Source organism: Pleurodeles waltl, chromosome 1_1 (genome assembly GCF_031143425.1).
Source record: "Pleurodeles waltl isolate 20211129_DDA chromosome 1_1, aPleWal1.hap1.20221129, whole genome shotgun sequence".
Classification (NCBI taxonomy): domain Eukaryota; kingdom Metazoa; phylum Chordata; class Amphibia; order Caudata; family Salamandridae; genus Pleurodeles; species Pleurodeles waltl.
The window spans coordinates 730,553,776-730,575,042 of record NC_090436.1 but is presented as its reverse complement, the minus strand read 5'-3'; the positions used below and the strand labels follow the sequence as shown (position 1 = coordinate 730,575,042).

The following is a 21,267-nucleotide window of genomic DNA, read 5'->3' as shown; positions in this document are numbered from 1 at the left end:
TGAAGCTGGGATGTACAGCTTCTACCCCTCTCTAACAAATATCATTTCTACAGGAAGTCCTCCCCGTCTGCACATCCACTTGAAAATCAAGGTGCCACAAAAGGCTCTGCTGTTGGCCTCCTGCGTGATCCTGGAAGTCTGATGTGTGTGCATGGGCGCCCCAACGCCACCAGCCAGAGCAACAACGGTGGTGCCAAGAGCAGTACCCCCATCACTTGGTGGTGCGTTCAGTCGCATAAAAGTAACCATTACAACTTGCTGCGATGGCAGGCACTGCAATCACAGCAATGTCACCACACATTCTTAAGACCAGGAAACATTAGCAGCGGATGTTTTGTTGCAATTTATCACATCTTTGCCCAAGACACACTTTTGAAACATTACAGTAACATATTGCTCACCATTGATTGTGCCACTAAACCCCAAAAGCGAACAAGTATTGGCAAAGCCAATAGGTCTAGCCTTTGTAAGCACACAGTATTTATTTATTTTTCAAATATATGCAAACAATGCCAAAGTGTAAAAGATAAACAAGTGGTCCAGCAGCTAATGCACACCAACACTGGCACCAAATCACACTCCTTTTTGGCTGACAGCGCACACATAATCAGGAAAAATGTCTTCACTCACAGGGCAATATTGCCACAGGATGAAGTCGGCTGACACAATTCCCCTTATGTTATGCTATGGTGGGTGGAAGCAAAATGTGTCTGACAAATTTAATAGACCAATCAATGAAGATGGCTAATTGAAAGCTCTGCACATATGTATGTATTTTTATTATGATTTTTTGGAAAAACACGAAGCTGGTGAGAGAACTAAAGTGATTTTTCGGCGAAGCCTAAAAATGTGACGTGTCTGTCAGAATCAAGAAGGCGAAAAAATAGATATTCTGGAAAGTGATTGGCATTTGCATATGAGACTATTAATGTAGACCATTGTCCAATCACGAATGACTATAGATAATTGCTTTGGTACAAAATTAAATAATTAAAAATAAGCATTAATAAAGAACAGCAAAAATGGGGTGAAATAAACTTAGTGTGTATTTGTCACATTAACAATTGCGGGCTGCAGTTCTTCTGTGATGGTCCATTTTAAGGTCTGTCCTACAGTCAACTTTTCAAGTTTGCCAGCCTCCCGTTTTCCAAAACGTTCTTAACGATAATACATACATTTATACATACATAGAGGAGTTTTGGGATAGCCCTCTTCAACCATGCAAGTGCCATTCACCTTGCACATTAACCCACGCAGTAGAGAGCACAGGACATTGGAACAGCCCACTTCCAGCCACAGGCTCCCGTGCACTGTCAGTGACAGCATTTTCCCACTTATACACAGCAATCTGAGAACGAGCACACTTCAGTGCCAGGGCACGTGTACCTGAACTTGCGTGCTTTTGCTTTATTTCTATATTTTTGTCACTTTTTTTGTATAATGCATAAGCTAGCGATAAATAAATATGTCAAACAATTGCATGCATGCCAAGGCCAGACCCATTAGCTATGCCATTGCTTGTTAATTAACGTGCTGTGCTAATGAGAAATAAGACACCCGTGCTTGCTTGCATATTGAACAGTTCTCGTGCAATAACGATATATAATACTCTATGCTGTTCAGCCCTGTGCAGCTCCTGAGGAATGTTTACTATGTTCACCATTATGCTCTGGTATTGTTTTCCAAGACAGTTGAGATGTGAGGCAGTTGGTCTTTGTGCCTGGCTTGGTGGAGTCACAGAGTTTCTGCTGACCAATAAAGATAACTCTTATTCAAGCTCTACAGGGTCGGCGATATTACCACACTTAAGTGCTGGGAGTGACGCGACAGTTGCTAGGCCTCATTCAGAAGTTCCTTCGCTGGCTCAAAATCTGCTTTCCAATGTAATGAAGTAACCCTTGTTCGAAAGATGTTCCTTTCGAAATCCCTAGATGCCAAGGGGATCATACTTCAACCCTGCTGTCCCTCCCTTTGTTTTTAGGTTTCTCAGTCCTGCTGCATTATTTTGGTGAAATGGCAGACAGCAAAAAACAACTGTTTTAAGAAACCATAAGCAGAGGTCTCAAGAAGCAGTGCACAAGTCTTCCTCAGTGTAAGAATGCAAGTGGACTATAACACGCCACAGTAAGCTAAGGAGATTGGATGAGAGAACCCCCGGGATCTCCTTTGGGTGGCTTTTTTTAACCAAAAATTCTGGATACATTAAGCAGCAAACGTCAAGGAATGTCTCCTGGAAGCTTTATTTATGCACAAGCATTTGCAGTGCAATTGGTCTCGCATTTGCTCGAGTTAGAGCTATTAGCGTTGTAAACTCCTAGCCGGACTTTTCTTGACACATAAATTGAAAATGAAAAGTAATACAGTTTCACATAAGCAAGCCCATTCAAAGTGCCACGCCATGAGTGTGGAGGAGACACACAAAAGGAAAAAGAGGTACGTTCACCGCCAAACGTATCGGCAAAAGTGCAATTAGCGGCAACACAACTGCCCTATGGAGGGACAAACATAAAACATTTACCAATGATAACAAATGATTTTTTAAGGGCAAGTGCATTAACGAGCCATAGTGATGAGCGTGAGGTGGGCGTCGTTAAAAGCTCAAATAGATTACAACATGCCGGAAACATGTAATGCCTTTTCTGTTGATTATACAGTTTTTCCTCATGCACTAAAGGTGATACATTCTCCTCTTCCATGAACTTGTCCCTCCTTCTTGAATACTGTATTTGCACATCTGCAAACATTTGCTGGATGTTGCATACGTGTGTGTAAACCAGGTATTCATACTGTCTTCCTCAATTTCAAATAAATCAATTAACTGTGATCTATACTTAAAAACACCAGAATTAATTGGTTCCTGTCCTTACACACTCTCTACTATACTATTGTCGCCTTATAGAAACCTAGAAACATGCGAGGGAAACCCAGATTAATATTTTGCAAGTATGCATCACAAAGAGGCAAGATCAAAGACAAACAACCCTTCGGCCGTACACTTGTCTCTTTCCATCCCGCTAGTCTCTCCCAACTATCTTTGTTCACACTCCCTTACAAAGCTCATCACTTCTCTCTGTCCAATCTCTCTACTTCCACCATCTCAGTCCATAACCCCAGATTCCTCCTTCTCACTCCATACCCAGCAGTCTCCCCACCCTCTAATTTACTCCCACCTAGTTGCCTTGTATTCTACTTGCATCTGCTTTTCACACCACCCTTCCCACCTCCTTTCATTCTGCCATATCTTCCTACTCCCAACTTTCACTCCCAAACATCGCTTTCCACCTACTTTTACACCCACAATCACTCCAACCCTTGTCCTTATTTCTTCCATCCTCAGTCACTCATGCAGACCCACAACCACAAAGTAAACATTTGCAATCTAATGTCGAATACATGGGTTAGAGGAAATAAACAACCCACCTGACAACTCTGCACAACTGGTACAGTAGACACAGACTAACAAGCCCTAAATGCAGTCATAACAGAAGATACATGAGACGTTTTACTCTGCAAGACCCAACACCTCCAATGAGATTCCGGCTTAGAGAAGGCCTGTACCTGGCAGTCAGTCTGCACAAAAAGAACTGAGGAAACATACTCAGGTGTTTAGTCAAAGGATGCAAGACTTGATACCTCTTTGGAGTGCCTGCTTTAGGGAAAATCCCATAACATACAGACAAAATTCTACAGGCAGGGACAACCAACAGTACTGAGAGCCCACTAAAAATGCACTAAACATTGTGTGCCATAACATGTGTATTTAGAAGTAACCCATCTGAATGTATTTTATCTTTCACAAAATGTTAAAAATGTTGAAATAAACTACCACCATTAATATGGTATTTTTAAATAATTATTTTTAATTCATTATTTTTTTGGTTATCTATGCCCTTTGAAAGAGGACATGAAGTGCTTCCTGATGCCGGCCTCCTCCTAGTACAGCCCCTTCCCCTTGAAATAACTTGCCAACATTTGAGAATGCCAAACAGATACTAATGGATGAAACATCATAAATTCCTATTAATAAGTTATTAACAAGCAAGTAAGCATTTGTATTTTAAAGATGGATGTCCGACTGCAAGCCTGTGTGATTACCCTAACTTTGAAACTGCTGCTCCAAGCCGTTCTGCTCATCAGATATCCTTAACCGTATCCAAATCAAACCTTGTGTCTTCATTAGTACATAGTGATGCACAACTCCACGTAAAAGGACATACCAAGAGCATTTACTACTGCCAAGAAACAAATTGAATTAACATAACATTGAATTTTTAGAGGCTTCTGCAATCTACCTAATATTTAAAGGAACTCTGCACTTTTCATAGATTAGAATCGAATTGCATTTGCAATAATAAGTAGGCCCTATTGAAATGGGTATATTGTCCTCAAATGCTATCCCCAAGTCACATTCGTCACATTCTGAGAATATATCAGCGCTCTTTTCTGCCCTTTCAGCCCTTTGTTCTCCTCAATTCACATCTCTTGAGATGCCTTGTTTGTCCATCACCCTCATTCTGACCTCCCCTTCATTCTCACCTGTGTGCATTCCCTCGCTTGACAGGTGGTAGTGACTTATAGTTTCATGACCCCTCTTTCTGCCTCTGATTCTCCGTAACCGGCAATCTAGGTCTCAGATAATATCAGGCCATCACTCTACACTAGTGATCTTCGCAGAGGAACATCCTTTCCCTACAAACTTCCTAATGCACTATTTCTTCACTTGCATGATTCTAGTGCATCCCTTTGACTCCATCCTCCTACCTCTCTGAAGTCTATCCAGTACCTTTAATGTGTCTGCCTTTTAATCCTTCTAGAATCATTTTTAAATCTCCAATCTACCTGCACCACATGCTTCCCCGACTATCCCCTATCCATCAAACTTTCCAGCCCAACCCCCATTGCTTTCATTTCCTTGACACCGTTTTCCCACCAATAGTTTCCTCCTCATCTAACTATGTGTCCTTTCTTAATACTTTACCCCCAAGTACTCCTTAACCATCATTGTATTCTAGTTTTCCCAAAAGACAAAGGATCCTCATAAATCAATGTTTGCCCAACTCTAATACACAAGTATCGCCTCTTTAATAAAATCATACTGATGATTGCAGGTCATCTCCATTGATGCCTCAGTCAGGCCCAGGCTTCTGTTCATCCTCCTAGTGCTAATCAGTCTCTCAAGTAATGCCATCTCCCTCAGCTTGTAGCCATCACCCTGCTGCCTTACGATATGCAATGCACAGGTCCTACAATGAGGGAGTTCTGTACTAATATCAATTAGGAGCTGGTGGATCACCTAGTGGATGATGCTGTGCCAAGAAATCTCTGGTGAACCGGCTTTTTAAGCGAACACAGACAACTCAGAAACTGGACAGAATTAAATATTTTGGGGACCACTGGCTTTCATTGCTTCTAAAAACACTTTATGAAGGGAACTACACACTTTCTACACTATTTCTAGTGGGTCACAAAATGGCAGTATCCATAATCATTCCAACACATCTGAGTAGCACTGCAGTCACTTAATTACATCAAAAGCGCAGTGAGAAAAGGGGATGCACAAAAGAATCTGTAATTTCAGTCCCATAAAATTACAGCCCTTTAACCTAACACAGTATGATGGTCCACTTTGTGGCTTTTGCAGGGGTGCCTCACAGTCACAGATTGGCTAATTCAGTGTTACTCAGATTGTCCTATCAACCACGCCACAAACAAAAAAAGCATGCAGGACTATTCTTGAAGAACAATCCTCATGATCCAGCGCACAATGCGCTTGAGTACACGCTGCCTGTGTGTGTACTGTCAGGCCATCTTCTGTCTCAAATCCTTGGGTCTTCTGTTTAGCTCTGAACATAGTTACATGTATGGGGACAATTGGTTTGAAAACATGGTTGCAGTTTGGGGGATGGAAAAGAAGGGGGGAAGTCTCTTATTGGGAACCCAGAAGGAGAGGACATAAAGGTTGCCACCCCTGCCATCAGAGGACGAAGTAGGTGGGAGATTCCCCAAGAGGAGTGTAACCCAAAGCATAGAAAGCGGAGACCCCTAAGCATCACATTGAGGCGTAGGACATATTAATTTTACCTCCATAAAGGTTACCCCTCTAATGAAAATAGTAAATGGAATGAACAGCTGTAGAAAAAATGGCGTTGTTGGTTTTTATCATTTATATTTTATTTTTTTGTCTTTCGATTTCTTTTCTTTGGAGTGATTGACCTGGAGCCATTTCCTTCTAGGTTTCTCTGTTGAAAATATTCTATAAATTAAACGGTAAGTTGTGCATGGAGCTCCCAAAATCCAACCTACTTTGGTATGGCAGCCCAATGTTAATATGTTCCTTTTATTTACTTTAAAGTCCTACTTTGGATCTAAGGATAATTTACAACCCTTACACGAGTTGGAAACAGAAGTAACCAGTAGAATGTAAACATACAAAAGAAAAAATGCACTTTAACAGCAGTTAAATAGGATGAATACAACCCTACATGGGTTGCCAAATTAGTACATAAACATCCTGTTAACGAGGTACCTAGGAAATTGGCAGGGTTCAGAATAGGCAAGAAAAATACTAATGTGCCAACTTTTTCCTTAATGACTGGAAAATACAGCCTACAGATGTAATGTTATTCTCTTTCGGTGGGCGAGCCCAGAAAGAAATGATGAGCTTAACTTAGTTCATTCTGCAAGGCGAGCATCTTTCTAACCAAAGGGGCGTTAGTGGGGAGGGAGGCTACCCAGACCCATTACTAACATGTTCCCTGTTTTTCTGTGTCTGTACTTTAAAACAGAAATAAAAGAGACTGTCATTTAATGTGTTTCTCTCCTGTCCAATCGTACGTGTCTTTGGTTCTCTGCCTGGATAAGTGAGACAGGGACAATTTGTGAGGTTCTTATCCCTTCTCGCCTCAACCTAGCGAAAGAACAGTTCCTGTCCCTTGTAGTACCTCCTTTATCTTGTGAGGTAACGGATCATAGCAGACTGGATGGGGAGGGCCGCACAGGAACTTAGGGCCATATGTACGAACACTTTTTCCCATAGACACAGAATGGGGAAAAACCTTTGCTACATCTGGCCCTTAGTGTGAAGTGTGTGAGCAAGGGCTTGAGAGTGGAAGATGTTCCCTTGTGCTTCAATTAAAGCCTTTTGCCTAGTAAAGTCGAAAGAAATGGTGGCTCTGCCAAGAAGCTTGGCTTCGGTCGCTTGCCCTTGAATTTGTAACCGTACTGCTCTTATTATCTGAGTTCAAGAAACACTCCAGGGTCTACTCTGTTACTCAAAACACACAAAGGAATGAACGAGCTAGACGTTTGCATCCATTTTTCAGTTTCCTGCCTGAAAAGCATAACTTTATCTTTGTTCTATTTTAGCAATGCGCAGAATTTGGCATTAAAATAGTTTGTTAGTGCGGCAAGCTATCTGAAACGCCACAGGCTGGGCTAGTGGGAGCTATTAGACAGCTAAACTTGAGCTAAAACAGAGTAAGACAATGTTGTCACTTCCTGGGAAGGCTCCAGCAAACCTTCTCAGTGTAAATCAAACGTAAGACAGCTTTTGGCATGGGATAACAGTAGTGGCAGGATGTTGGACGGATGACTTACAGTCATTCTCAATGAAATACACCGCAAGAGCTGAAATTAATACTTACTGGAAATTGTGATTTGGGCTGTGCGTTGGACCTAAAAGAAAACAGAAGGAAAACATGCATTGATACTTATTTTCGGGCATCATTATCATCAACTGGCTTATTATCAAATTAACGGCAACAGATGTAATCATGATTTATAAAGAGTGGCAGCAGGAACACACAGTGCATCAATCCTCCCCATTGTCAAAATGTGACTTCAACTGTAGTGCCCACGAGGTTTCTTCCATTCAATGAATACTACAAGAGTGGTGTCTCAAGACACGTCCACTTAGTTCATCCACGACCTAACCCAAAGACAGACATGTTACCACAGTTGGTAGGTGCACCACTACCTCTGAATTTTGAGCACAGGAGTAAATAAATCTGGTAAAACGTGCAGTGCTGCAAGTGGCAATACAGCATGTTTCTAGATTTAAACATGTAGTAAAACCTGCAGTAATACAGTGCCTGTTGTAACATGCACTGACTACATTTATGTCCATTTGGTGTCTCCACCCTTTTGCTGCAGTAAATCGTCATGGTATTTCTGTGACGTGATGTGGTTTAACTGGATTTCCCAATATCTACAGTAATGGTAGAAATGTGCAATACTCTGATTAGTGCCTACTTCCACGTTACTCCACATGCCGTTGTAATTATTACGGATTTAAGGGAGGGGTGTAGACAAGGAGATGGGAGCAAAAGGGTACAGGAAAGCAGAACACGAGCGAGCGGTGTCCTCACCACTCGCCACGATTGAGGAGGCTGCAGGAAGCGTCATGTTCCGTTTGAGCATGTAACAGCAGACAGTGGAGGGTCAAGAGGGTTGTACGTATTTAAAGAGCAACAGGCACATTTCAAATGTGGACACTGCACAGGGACCTGTTTGGGTGTGAAACAGTTGCAGGGACTTCTCGAAGGGACATAGAATGATTGTGCTTAAATTGTCCAGAAGGGAGGAAGAAGAACTGACAGTGGGCTACAAGGAGGTTTCCACTTGTTAAGAAAGAAAAGAGAAGCAGGGAGGAAAACAAGCATTGGCAAAGCCAATAGGTCTCACCTATGCAAGAGCTATTTGCTTTGCCAATGTGTTTTAGCCATGTAGTAAATCAGAGTGACTGATGCTCAGCATGGCTAAAAGTTAGTGGTGTAGAGGAGAGTGGCGTACAGTGTCGTAGAGTGGAATGGCAAAGAGTAGAGTAGAGTAGAATAGAGTGTTTTTTAGTGTGGAGTGCCAGAGAGTGTATTGGAGTGGCATAGTTTGGAGTTGTGTAGAAGGGTCTACACTGGAGTGGCATAGAGTAGAGAAGGGTCTACACTGGAGTGGCATAGAGAAGACCTGACTTGTGTAAAGTGCACTGGTGTACAGTGTTGCAGATAACAGTGACGTAAAGTGTAATAGCATTGAGTGCACTGGCATTGAATTCAGTGGCGTACAATGCAGCGTCGTAGAATGCAAAGGAGAAGATCACAGTGGCGCAGAGTGGAGTGGCGCAGAATTGAGAGGTGCAGAGTCGAGTGGAGCAGAGTGCCGCGACCTAAAAGTGTGCAGCAATCTGGAGAATGCAGGGAGAAAGCTGTGTCCAAGAAACTTGTGGCAGATTTACAGAGACACTTTGCAAGCCATTTTAAAAACTTTGTTTAGTGGAAGACTGACTATAAAAGGGTTTTCTCCTCTAACAACAGATTTTAGCTTTGGGTGTTATCGACAGGTGAGTGGTGAAATCAGACGGATACATGACTTTAAAGGAAGAATGCGATTCTTACCTCTAGGTGAACTCAGTAAGTCAGGGTGGGGCTGTACTAAGTTTATTGCGCCTTAACTGTAACAGATGCTGACAACATTTTAAGTGTTTTCTGGCTGCCGGCAGGAGATGATGCAATGAGTTAACACACCTGTATTGCCTGACAACTAAATTGCAATGGTTGGCAGCTCAGAAGCTTTACAATCTTCACAGGCTTTCTGTGGTGGTTGGGGAGGGCGTGCTTGTGAAGTTATGCGTATTATGTATGCGTTTGTGTGCTTTCCATGTGGTTGTATTGGAACAATGTGTGCTTTATGTGTTGAGGGTGAAACATTCATTCGTGTTTGTTGTTACTTTTCTCAAACGAAATCGTGAGTCCACAAATGTCTGCAACAAATCGCTATGCTGTCTTCACAATGACAATCCTGGAAGCAATTGGAGGGGTTTCCCGAAACCCCCATTACCGGGGTGAAGGATGAAGCCACACTGAGACCGACAAGTTCCAGATATAGTTTCAAATAACTCGAAGAAAATCTACAGAATATTCATTTGTCTTTACAGGAAATTTTCTGCACGTTTACATGCTAAATTTTACATGCGACTGCAATAAGGCACATTTGAAGGAACTAAGCATTGTATCAATTAGGTCTCATGCCGGAAAAATGATAGCTCCTTGTATTACACAGACGCAGATTCAAGAATTTGGACTTACCTAGCCTCACAAACAAGACCCCTGTTGCAGAAATGGTCTTCAACTCATTGTTTGCGACGCACTGATAGTACCCAGTATCAGTAGTGTCGAGATCCTGGATCCGAAGCCGTGAGCCATAATCTGTCTTGCGGATGGTGATCCTTTTCGGCTCTTGAACTACTGGTGCGTCATTTTTTAACCATCGAATATTGGGAGGTGGGTTTCCAACCACTTTGCAGTGCAGTGTTGCAATCTGGCCTTGAACAACAGTGATGTTATTCACTGGTTCCATAAATGTCAGAAAGTAACCTGAAAAAGGAAACAAATGTTCAATGAAATCAAATTCTAGCTCGAGCTGAAAAAGCAACAGTCAAAACGCACATATTCATAAATATATATCTCCTAATGTGCCATCTTTGAAGATGGATTTACATATATATTTCACGCATAGCCGAATCTCCAGTTCTATGTATCTTTATATCAGTTTCAATGTAATACTTGTCCACACAAAGGAAAGGCAAAGATCATGACTAAACTAACCTGAGGATTATCGCACTAAGGCCAAACAAAAAACATATTATATTTTACTAGTGAAAGTGCATCAGTGAAAGCATTTGCAATGATACCAACTCAACGGGTACAAAACAGATTATAACAAGAATGCCTGATTTGGCCACAGACAACAAAAGGAAGGAAATTATTTGAGAAGATCAAAGTAAAAGGCACATGTCAAAGGATCAATGAGGAACAAACTGGGACATAGGAAGCTAATTATAAAACATATTTGCTTACAATGTAGACATCTATTGAACAAGCACATGGAAAGCCAATAGGTTTCACCTTTATAATGAGAGTGTAAATCTATTATATTTGCCAATGTTTGTAAAGCATTGTTAAAAACAAATGTAACAGACAAAGCATTTCAAAATATCGAATGAAAAGCAAATGCAAATCTTAAGGCATATTAACAATGTACATTGAATTCAATATTTTCAATCTTTATAAATGGCACAGTTTCTTCTTCAAATACTTTTCACACAGGAACATCTGAGAAAAGATAAAGAAAAATGAAGGAGTGACAGAATTTACAGCAAAACTCTTACTAAGGCCCAATTTACTTTCTAGAGGACACTGAAGTGAACTAACTGCAAGAAGTATTTGGTGCTCACCAGCAGCCCAGGGAGCAAACTTTTTACTCTTCAGTTGAAGAGCCCTCTTCTTTTCAGACATACTAAGTGCACCAGCCACCTTAAATGTCAGATATGAGTGCAGGGGTCCACCACTCAACCCAGTGATGTAAATAGTGCCTTTGTGTACCAAGACCTGGGCTTTGACGCAACATGTGGATTGCAGGAGATGAAACAAAACCAATTCTATAAAGTCTGCAAACCCTGATAAAAACATCCTTTGATGTGATTTAAAGGATGAGTTGGTAGGTGTGGGGAAGAACACAAAGTGCAAGGGATGTGATGCAGAAACAGAACATATGGGAGAGAGTAAGAAAACACATGGAGTGCTTAAAGAAAAAGAAAACATGCAGTTCCCTGATGTGAGCTATAGGAGGATACAAGTCATCAATTTAAAAGCATATTAAAGGAGCTATCATCCTGGAGATTTACTTATCCACGTAACTAGGGCAACACAATAATCACCCAAAAGACTGAGTAAGAAACCATAAGTGCTAAAGGGAACTCCCAAAGGGATATTTTTACAGAAAAATATGTTTTTTTCAATACTAAATTAGCTGCATTGATGTCCACAGGATCAGAACAATTGCACTCAATGATGAATGCCACAAAATCCCTGCTACCTCTGGTTCCTTAAGTGCAATTCTTAAGTTTTTTATTCTGTTTCCTAACTATAATGTCCCTGTAACTTTTGTTTTTTTATGTGAATTTCTAAGGTTTTTTTTTTAACGTAAACTAATTTTCATTACTTTACATGAATCCAACCACTGCCGCACACAGCCTTGGGCTGTGCATGGTCAAGGTTAGCTGCAGGGCCTGGCCTTTGGTCGCAGAACCTGACCAAAAAATGCTCTTCCCATGGAAATAGGTTCTAACTATAAACACCCTACTGGTGACTGCCGGTAGGTTTTATATAGTTATGGTTCTACTGCATTTGCCCTGTAATCCATCACCTGCTGCTTAATCTGCAAATTTTAACAACAACAAAAAATTCTAGCTCAATAGTTCAAAAGTTGCTAAAAACCAGAGACATGTCTTGCAGCACAGTGAAAGCCTGCTTTGCAAAGGTGGACTGGTCACCTTTCTGTTGCTTATATCTATGTTTGGGGGTTGAACTGATACTAAGGAAGTCCAACCTGTGCCGAGACACTGGTAACAAGTGGAACAAGCATTTGCAATGCAATGGGTCACGCATTTGTTCGACTTAGAGCTATTAGTGCTGTAAAGTCCTAACTGGATTTTTCTTGCCACATAAATTGAAAATGAAAAGTAATACAGTTTTACATAAGAAAGTCGATTTAAAGCACCACGCCATGTGCATGAAGGAGCGCACAAAAGGAAACAGAAGTTTGCTCGCAGTCAAACATTTTGGCTTGGCAGTTATGCAATTATCTATGTTACAGGGTTGATATCATGGAAAGCGCTTGACTGCTGCCCAGCGAGATCACGCTGTATAGGAAATAAAAAGAAAAAGTAGTCCAGAAACCATGTGGAAAACATGGAGCCTCGTATGTTTTAAGTACTTTACCAGTGCCCTCGAGAGGGTTAAGCACCTGAAAAGCCATGACTTATGCATGCCTTTGACAAATGAAATCAAGTGAATTTTAAAAGGCAAGCCCATGAACCAACGAAACTGACAGGCGTGAAATGGGCGTGGTTAAAAAGCACACATAGAGATTGCAACAGGGGCCAGAGTGCTTGACCTTAAAAATGACAAAACAATGAAGTGATACTAGCAGAAAATGTGCTATGTTACATGTCGTAATTTGCCTTTTCTTGCCGCATAATTTAGTCAACCCTGCTGCGTAATTCCAGATGGGGGTGGGGGGTTTGTGTGTGTGTAGCCCATGCTGTGAGGACTGGTTCGGTCCTCATAGTGTGGGTAAGCACTGTCAGTTCAAGACAAACACTATCCTTGTGAGGAGGGTGGGGGGGGTTAGGGAGACTTGGGTAAAGTTAATGAGATTGGAAAGAAAACCCATCTAGCTATGATGTAAAATGGGCTGATATATAGCTCGTTTTAGGTATTGGTTTTGTGTACAATACATGTTCGGCAATAGCCAGCTAAAAGAATTTTGAATTTCTCTATTAGTCAATGTTCCATGCATTTGACACTAAAATTAATTGGAGGAATATGCAGCCTCTCACCGAGTCAGTGTACACCAGATAAGCTGGATTAAATCTTTCCACTCATAGCATCACAATCAAGAAATAGTTTCAAACTCCGGCTACCTGCTATACGCATTTTTCAGACAGTAATATCTCCAGGGCTAGTCTGCAGAGTCTCGGTCATAAAAAAAGTAGTAATTAAACATGAATTGCATTTAGATGCTGTTACATGCAACCCTGTTTCCATCTTTGAGGTTTCAGGGGATTACAGAACCTAAGAAAAGAAATAGATGGCCTGCAGCACTGCCGTTTAATTAAAGACATTTTCTACAGCATCGACACCTGCGAACGTCAATCAGTAGCTGCCTACGCCGTCATTAGCAGGTAATTAACATTGCGCTGCATGGAAAGGACGCTGCATTTCAGTTCAAAGGTCACGGTGGAATCGCACGTTGGTCTCGTCTCGTCGCCACTGGTGGGATGGCGCAAGAGAGGAGGGTGCACACAGCACGAGTGTTTATGAATGGTTCGAGTGAAGGGGAGGCAGAAAGCAGAAGCAGGGAGTTCGAGACAACGGATAATCTCCCGAAGAAGCAGGTGGCGCTAAGGTGCTAGTGTCCGTGGAAAACCAGGTGTTTCTGCATGTGAGGCGCTTTTCCTCACTACACACCAATCAGGAAACTGATTTTTTTTAGAACTATTGTGCCTGCGCTAAACTGAATGCAATGGCTTTTGCAATCTAGTTCATCTGGAATAGTCTGGTGTCATGGCAAGACAGGAGCGACAGAAAAGATAGTTTTAAAGCCATTTATGTGTTTGTACAACTATCATACAAATATTTGTCCATTATCCTTGGCAGTTTTTGAAGCATCTGGTGCTTAAATTCATTAGCCCTGCCGCTGGTCCTATGGAAAGAGATAGGAAGGCAAACAAAGTGTCCTTGTTTTGCCTAATGATTACTACCTCTCACAAACCCCTGCAGTTCCAGTCTGCGACTTAAGCTGCAACAGCAGGGAAAGAAGAAACTGAATTAAACTGGAAATGCACGACCAGATAAATGGCTGAGTACATGCCACCGAGATATAGTAAACAGGACAGAGAGAAAGCTAGGAAGTAGAAGAATGGTATAGGGAGGGTTGTATCTTGAGACAAGCAATATTAGACTGCCACTTCAGGTGTTACCCCATGGGGCTGCATGAGTGACCCTACATGCAGGAAATATGAACCCATTGCAAGGTAAATGCAAAATATTGCTTTACTTACAGAAACATTGGCCTGGATATTGAGTTCAATTTACAGGAATGAAACTAATTAGTATCAACACTTTAGATGAAGCTGGGCCATTAAATTACCAAAATTAGTAGCAACAACTGGCATATATGGTGAATGCTTGCACAATTTTATATGTGTGAATACAGAAACTGTTTGCAGTACGATTCACATGCAAGCTTCAGAATATAAATGCTCAGAACAATACAAAATATAGACTTGTTTTCTAAATGATGCAGAGAATGTGCCTTTATTTATGTCATGACAGATTAAGTGAAAGGTAATTCCTCTATTGCTCATCTCAAAATGTAATTCTTTTAGCAGTTGTTCTACTAAGATAAATTAACTACATTCAGAGAAATTAAGATAATGTTAAGATAACGAGATTCAGATGTGGATCAGTTGTTCAAAACTTCTTCCCTAAAGTATACATAAACTCCCTCTCCGATCGTGGAACTCTACTCAGACCTCAATACGTGACTTATGGCAAATTTCAAAGAGATCCCAAATAAAATTGATACCCACTAATTTATTCCTCCCTCACAGACTCCATCATCCGGTGCCAACGTCTTCGCTTGTACCCCATCTCAAACTATATCAAATCAAAGTGCTCCTATGGAACATTGGTCCTTTCCAGGTCTCAGATCCCCTCACCCTCTTGGCCACATACAGCTGAGATATCTTAGATTCCTGGACTCCTTTCTGAAAAGGCAACGCAGGTGCAGAACCACATCAGCCCCAGCCCTATCTTACCTCCTCTAACTCAATACCACTTGCGAACGTTGATGTTATTCAACCCGAAGAACATGAGGCTTGAACTTCCTCACTGATGATGGCTTTACACAGTGGCAAAGCATTGATGAATTCGGAGGGGCATCCCCCAGCCCCCGTTCATACATGCCTCGAAGCAGAGGTGCACAGATTTCAAACTTTTATTTCACTCATCTTCTAAGCAAGGAAGAAGGCGACCTGCCAGCGTAGGCCAGATGTTGCCATATGACACATCACACATCAAAGAATACACTGAATATAACTTAGAGGCCCCAAACTCTGAAACTGCTTAGCAGTTGGCTCTGCAAATAGACCCACGTCATGTAATTACACCGAAGGAACCAGACCGCTCTCTTTCATGTCTCTATTAATAGATAGGTGGACAGGGCTTAACAACATATTATAAAGACATTGCAAATGCTCTGTTGCTTTTTCAAAACGTAATTCCAACAGCGTGGGTGATCTCTCCCCATAGGAAATATCCCTCATCAAGCTCGCCATGCACCACTTTTCGTGCTTCTGAACAGCTTAACAGCAAAACACCCTCCGCTCCAGTCTTACACTGAAACATGTAAACCAGGAGCCACAAAGGATTCAAAACTATGATAAATATTTTCACAGAGAATATGGGGGAACAGTCATTAAACTTGCCTGGTCAAAACGATAAAAATATCAGTAGCAAAAATAGTTTTAAATTTAATGTATATCCCTTAATTAGAGGGTCGGACGACACTTCACCCCCCTCCCCCCCCCCCCGCTTCTCCCCCCCAGATCTCTAACTGGTAATAATATTTTGATTCAGGTAAAGCAACACTTGTGAGAGAAACAAACAGACAGACAGCATTGGAAGAGATTTAGGCCCTCATTCTGACCTTGGCGGGCGGCGGAGGCCGCCCGCCAAAGTCCCGCCATCAGATTACCGTTCCGCGGTCGAAAGACCGCGGCGGTAATTCTGACTTTCCCGCTGGGCTGGCGGGCGGTCGCCTTCAGACCGCCCGCCAGCCCAGCGGGAAAGAGGCTTCCACGATGAAGCCGGCTCGGAATCGAGCCGGCGGAGTGGAAGCTGTGCGACGGGTGCAGTTGCACCCGTCGCGTATTTCACTGTCTGCGCAGCAGACAGTGAAATACATGTAGGGGCCCTCTTACGGGGGCCCCTGCAATGCCCATGCCAATGGCATGGGCACTGCAGGGGCCCCCAGGGGCCCAGCGACCCCCCCCCTACCGCCATCCGGATCCCGGCGGTCCGACCGCCGGGATCTGGATGGCGGTAGGGGGGGGCGGAATCCCCGCGGCGGTGCAGCAAGCTGCGCCGCCGCGGAGGATTCAATGGGGCGGCGGTACACTGGCGGGACCCCGCCAGTGGTGCCGGTCCGACCGCGGCTTTACCGCCGCGGTCGGAATCCCCATTGGAGCACCGCCGGCCTGTCGGCGGTGCTCCCGCGGTCCTCCGCCCTGGCGGTCAAAGACCGCCAGGGTCAGAATGACCACCATAATGTCTTAAATGCAGTGGCAGCCACTTGCCAGCGGGGGTGGCAGGGCAGGGAGGTATTAAATAAATAAATAAATACATTTGAAAAAACATACCTTTAAGTTGAGAGAGAAGGTTCCGTCTCACCTTCCTCCTCGAATTCCCGGAAGTGCAAGGCTTTCAGACTCCCCTCCAATCATGATGCTGCTGTCAACAGCATGACAGCAGCATCGTGATTGGTCTGAGCACCCTGCTTCAGCGCTCAGACATGGAGTAGGGCCCTGCGCACTTTCTCCTCCCACCTGTTCAATACAGCCAGGTGGAGAAATGCGAAGTGCGCATGACTGTTTGGCCGGCCCAACACGACCGGCCAAAGCATCATGCACACTTATGTGCACATAACTGTGCTCCACCCTGCCCTAACCCTGCTCCTGAGGAAAAATAAAATAATAATAAAGTTACATTATTATCATTGTATTTTTCCCTTTCGTACACTACATATAGAGGTGGGCCGACATTCCTTCGCCTTAGCAGAGGAGCCGCTGCTGCTTAAATGATCTGGAGCAAGATAAATGACTTATTAAAGAAACCACTGTTTCATTAGTGAAGTAAGGGGCGAGGTCCCCCTTCCCCCACAAAATACTGGTGTAACAATACACCTACCATTACCATTACCCTGGAAAACAAAGTCAGCCCTGGCAAAAATGTTCAAACCAGCCCCACACCAAAAGGCGACATGGAGGGCATGATTGGGTCATGGCAGCACCACCTCCTATGAAGGCAAATCGCTACCCTGCAGCCTGCCAGGGAAATGCCAGAGTGATGGGATTGTCAGCTGGCCCTGCTGGTGCTGCAGGGGTTTGTTTGTTAATGTGCAATATTACTGCATCATTCTAAAACCTGAACCTCATGCTTTGGAATAACAGGGTAACAACCAGGAGTGTGCAAAATATGCCTAATTCTGCAAAATGAGGTGAAATTACTCAAAATGCAAAACCAGCGTTAATTGTTATAATGCAGCGTGAAAAAGGGCCCTCAGACCTATTTTCACAGTACATAATCAGCCCAAAACACAAGTCCCATGAACAACGGCTGCTTGTGTCCTGGTATCTGCATTGTTCTCGTAGTCCCGCAATAAAATGGGGACCTGATTGTGCCACATGGCGTAACTGCAGAATTTCACCTAATGTGAAATTACGTGCGATTCTGCCAGCATAACAGAACTTTCACCAGGGCCTCGTAACAATGTGTATGGTAGCCTGTCTGTGGTTTGAAACTCAGAATGTTTGTGGTTTTTCCGTGCACTAATTCCTCCAGGTCGTATCCGCCGAACTCCTTTTGGGACAGTTATGCAGTAATTACTGTAGATTTTGGAATCGTAATTTGGAAGTAGGCTACCATTTACATCAGAGTAGTGGTACCCCACAGGAGGAAGAGAAAGCCATTAAACAACTTCGATTTCCTCAAATCAAAATCTCTTTTGCAGCCTCCATATTCAGTGTGGCTAAATGAGGCGTGCATGTGAAGGATGGGAGAAATAGCAGGTGAGGAGGTGGCACTGCATGCCACGGGGCAGGAATGGAGGGTATGGCATCTGAACATCTCAGAGACTGCAATAATTAGAAAGGCACTGTTTGAGCAACAGAGGAAATGGGGATCGGGGCGAAGGGATATTAAAAAAGAGCAATTATGGTAAACTGCCATGCTGGGCTCAAATCTGAAGGTCACGCTTCCAAAAATATAGGACAAAGTTACAGGGAGCAAGACATATAGGCCCTCATTCTGACCTTGGCGGTCTTTTCGCAAGACCGCTGAGTTACCGCCGCGGTGAAGACCGCCGACCGCGGCGGTATGCCGCTGTGCGCATTCTGACCGCTGGGAGCGTTCCGCCGGAAAACCGGCAGCAGCCACACTGGCGGTCGGCGGGAAAGTGGAGACTGGTCAACCTCCACCGCCACGCCAGCAGAACACCGCCCACAGAATTACGACCCACATTTCTGTGTGGCGGTCTTCTGTTGGCGGTCTTCTGTTGGCGGTCACGTCCCTATGGCTCCCGTCGCCTCCCGGAGGACCAACGCACAAGGTAAGTTGATCGTCCGTGAGGGGAGGGGGAGGGGGGGTGTTGTGTGATGTGGGCGTGCATGGGGGTGTGCGTGTGAGTGTGTAGAGGGGGTGTGTGAGTGCGTGTATGCGGGCGGGGGTGCTGCTGTGTCTATGGGTAATGTGTGCTGTTCGGCAGGTGCGCATGTCGGCATGTATGTGTGCGGGTATGTGTCCCCGTTGTGTATGTGTGTGTAGGGGGTGTGTATATGTGCATGTTGGGGGTGTGTGCATGTCGGGGTACATGTATGTGCATGTCGGGGTGGGGGTGGGGAGGGGGTTCGTACCACCTCTGGGGGGTGGCAGGGGGGTGGAGGGTGTGGGGGGAGGACTCGGTTGGGTAGTGGGGGGTGGGGGAGACCCCTATCAGTACCAGGGAAGGAATTCCCTGGCCCCGATAGTGCTTACCGCCATGGTTCGCACGGCGGTTCCCGCCCGCAAGAAACCGCGGCGGTAGGCAGGGTCATAATACCCTTGGCGGTCTTGGGACGACCGCCGGGCCGGAGTGCGCAAACTCCAGCCCCGCGGTCATGACCGCCGTGGCGGTCGGAGTGGAGAAGTAGCGGTCGGTCGCGGCGGGGACCGCCGCGGTCAGAATGCCATTTTTAATACCGCCGGTCTGTTCGCGGTCCGACCGCCGTCTCTCCGCCGACCACCAGGGTCAGAATGAGGGCCATAATGTCTGCGCCTAAATGCCTTTGAAGATAAATCAAAGCGCTAAGGAAAGATGGTAGTAGAGAACAAAGGGCCACAATATATTTTAGCGCTATACATACAACCGTGCTCTGGCAGAGGCGTGGTTCTTGAGCTATTAGTCATGGGTGAGGATTTGTTGGGGGAAGGTTCTACTTTGTGTAGAAGAATTAGGAGCCAAATCAGTAAACGGGTTTGATAAAGACCTGTGAGGTTTGCAGAGTTTGGATTAGTACCGTTAGTAATTGTCTGCTAACAGTATCAGGGGATTTATGTAAACTACACACCACACTCTAGCTTTTCTGGGCCTGAATATACAACCGCCTGTAAGACCTAGCAAAAATGTTGCCAGAGCAGTTTATGTACTCTAGTGGGGTTCTGCACACTGAAGTCCAAATTGGGCTACCTGCACCAATGAAAGGTCCCTCAGAGACCCTCCATTATGGAGCAAGAGACACTGAAAGACTCACCATTAATAGGGTATACTGAAAATATTGTCATCTACAACAAATGGGAATGTTTCATCCTTTGATCCAGTATAAGAGAGTAAGAATGCACACTGTGTCAGATTTGATTAACATGATTATGTGTGCTCTTACATAGGATCTAATGTTCATACCTGCCTCCAAATTGTTTGCTCGGGTGCAATGAAGTGGGTTACACGAGTAAGTAATTTCCACACCGCCGTACCAGTGTAACTCCAAGTTGTGCTTTGTTGAGGAGCACAAACAGGCCACATGTCCATTCGGTGCATTACTTCTATATGGAGAGAACCCTACAATCACTAACACATTCATTATAATGTTAGTTATTTTGGAATTCTTAGCACCTGGTACTAAGTAAAATCATAATTCAAGTGCATAATCGATTGAATATAGAAAGGTTGTCATGTTAGCAAAACCACAGGGGTCAAGCCAACGTTTTAGCCCTTTCGCACAAATGGAAACTATGACGATGTTTAAGCTAATGCAGGCAAATGACAAAATGCCAAATGTTCCAACGAGGCAAGCTTGAGGGAAAGGTCCGGATAAAACTGGGCAGCCAAATATGGAAATGTTAGCCCACACATGCCACCGTGGTGGGCACATTATTGAGAAGATGGAATCGTTTCAGTCCATTTGAGTCAACAAAAACGTATAGCCTCTTCACCACAGCTTCTGCTGATGTCTAGAACTACAGAAAAAAGAAAGCCAAATATAAATATTCAGTGTAAAGGGTTACAAAACTATATCATGAGCAAACGGAATTACTGTAAAACAAGTGCAACTATCTGAAGAATGACACTTGTTGCCCAGTCGTAAATGGCTGTCTATTTAAATTGCAGGACTAAGGCATAATTGTAGATGATAACATTTCCTTGAACTGCAGGGCAAGCAATTTTATTGCATATAAAAATGTTTTGTGTATTTTTATTAAAAGTACTAATAACTCACTTTGGAGAATAATTTAATGGTGGAGACACCAATTACGAAACTTAAGGGGCAAATCTGTAGGAGAGACAATCAAAACACTGGTTGGCAAAATATGAAAATACAGAATTTGCTCATGCAGCGAATTGGTCAACAGCCCCATATAACTGTCAAGAAGGAAAGCTATGCTTTGAGTAGTAAGC

General features: G+C 43.6%; 1 protein-coding gene across 1 annotated transcript in view; it reads right to left on the bottom strand.

The window, feature by feature from the left end:
- ROR2 (receptor tyrosine kinase like orphan receptor 2) overlaps positions 1-21,267 on the bottom strand; it is a 228,377-nt gene that overhangs the window by 31,080 nt on the left and 176,030 nt on the right. The window contains exons 3-4 of the mRNA XM_069227391.1: positions 10,080-10,367; positions 7,644-7,674 (exon numbers count right to left, since the gene is read on the bottom strand). Coding sequence (XP_069083492.1) covers positions 7,644-7,674; positions 10,080-10,367 — 319 coding nt within the window. The remainder of the gene's footprint in view (positions 1-7,643; positions 7,675-10,079; positions 10,368-21,267) is intronic.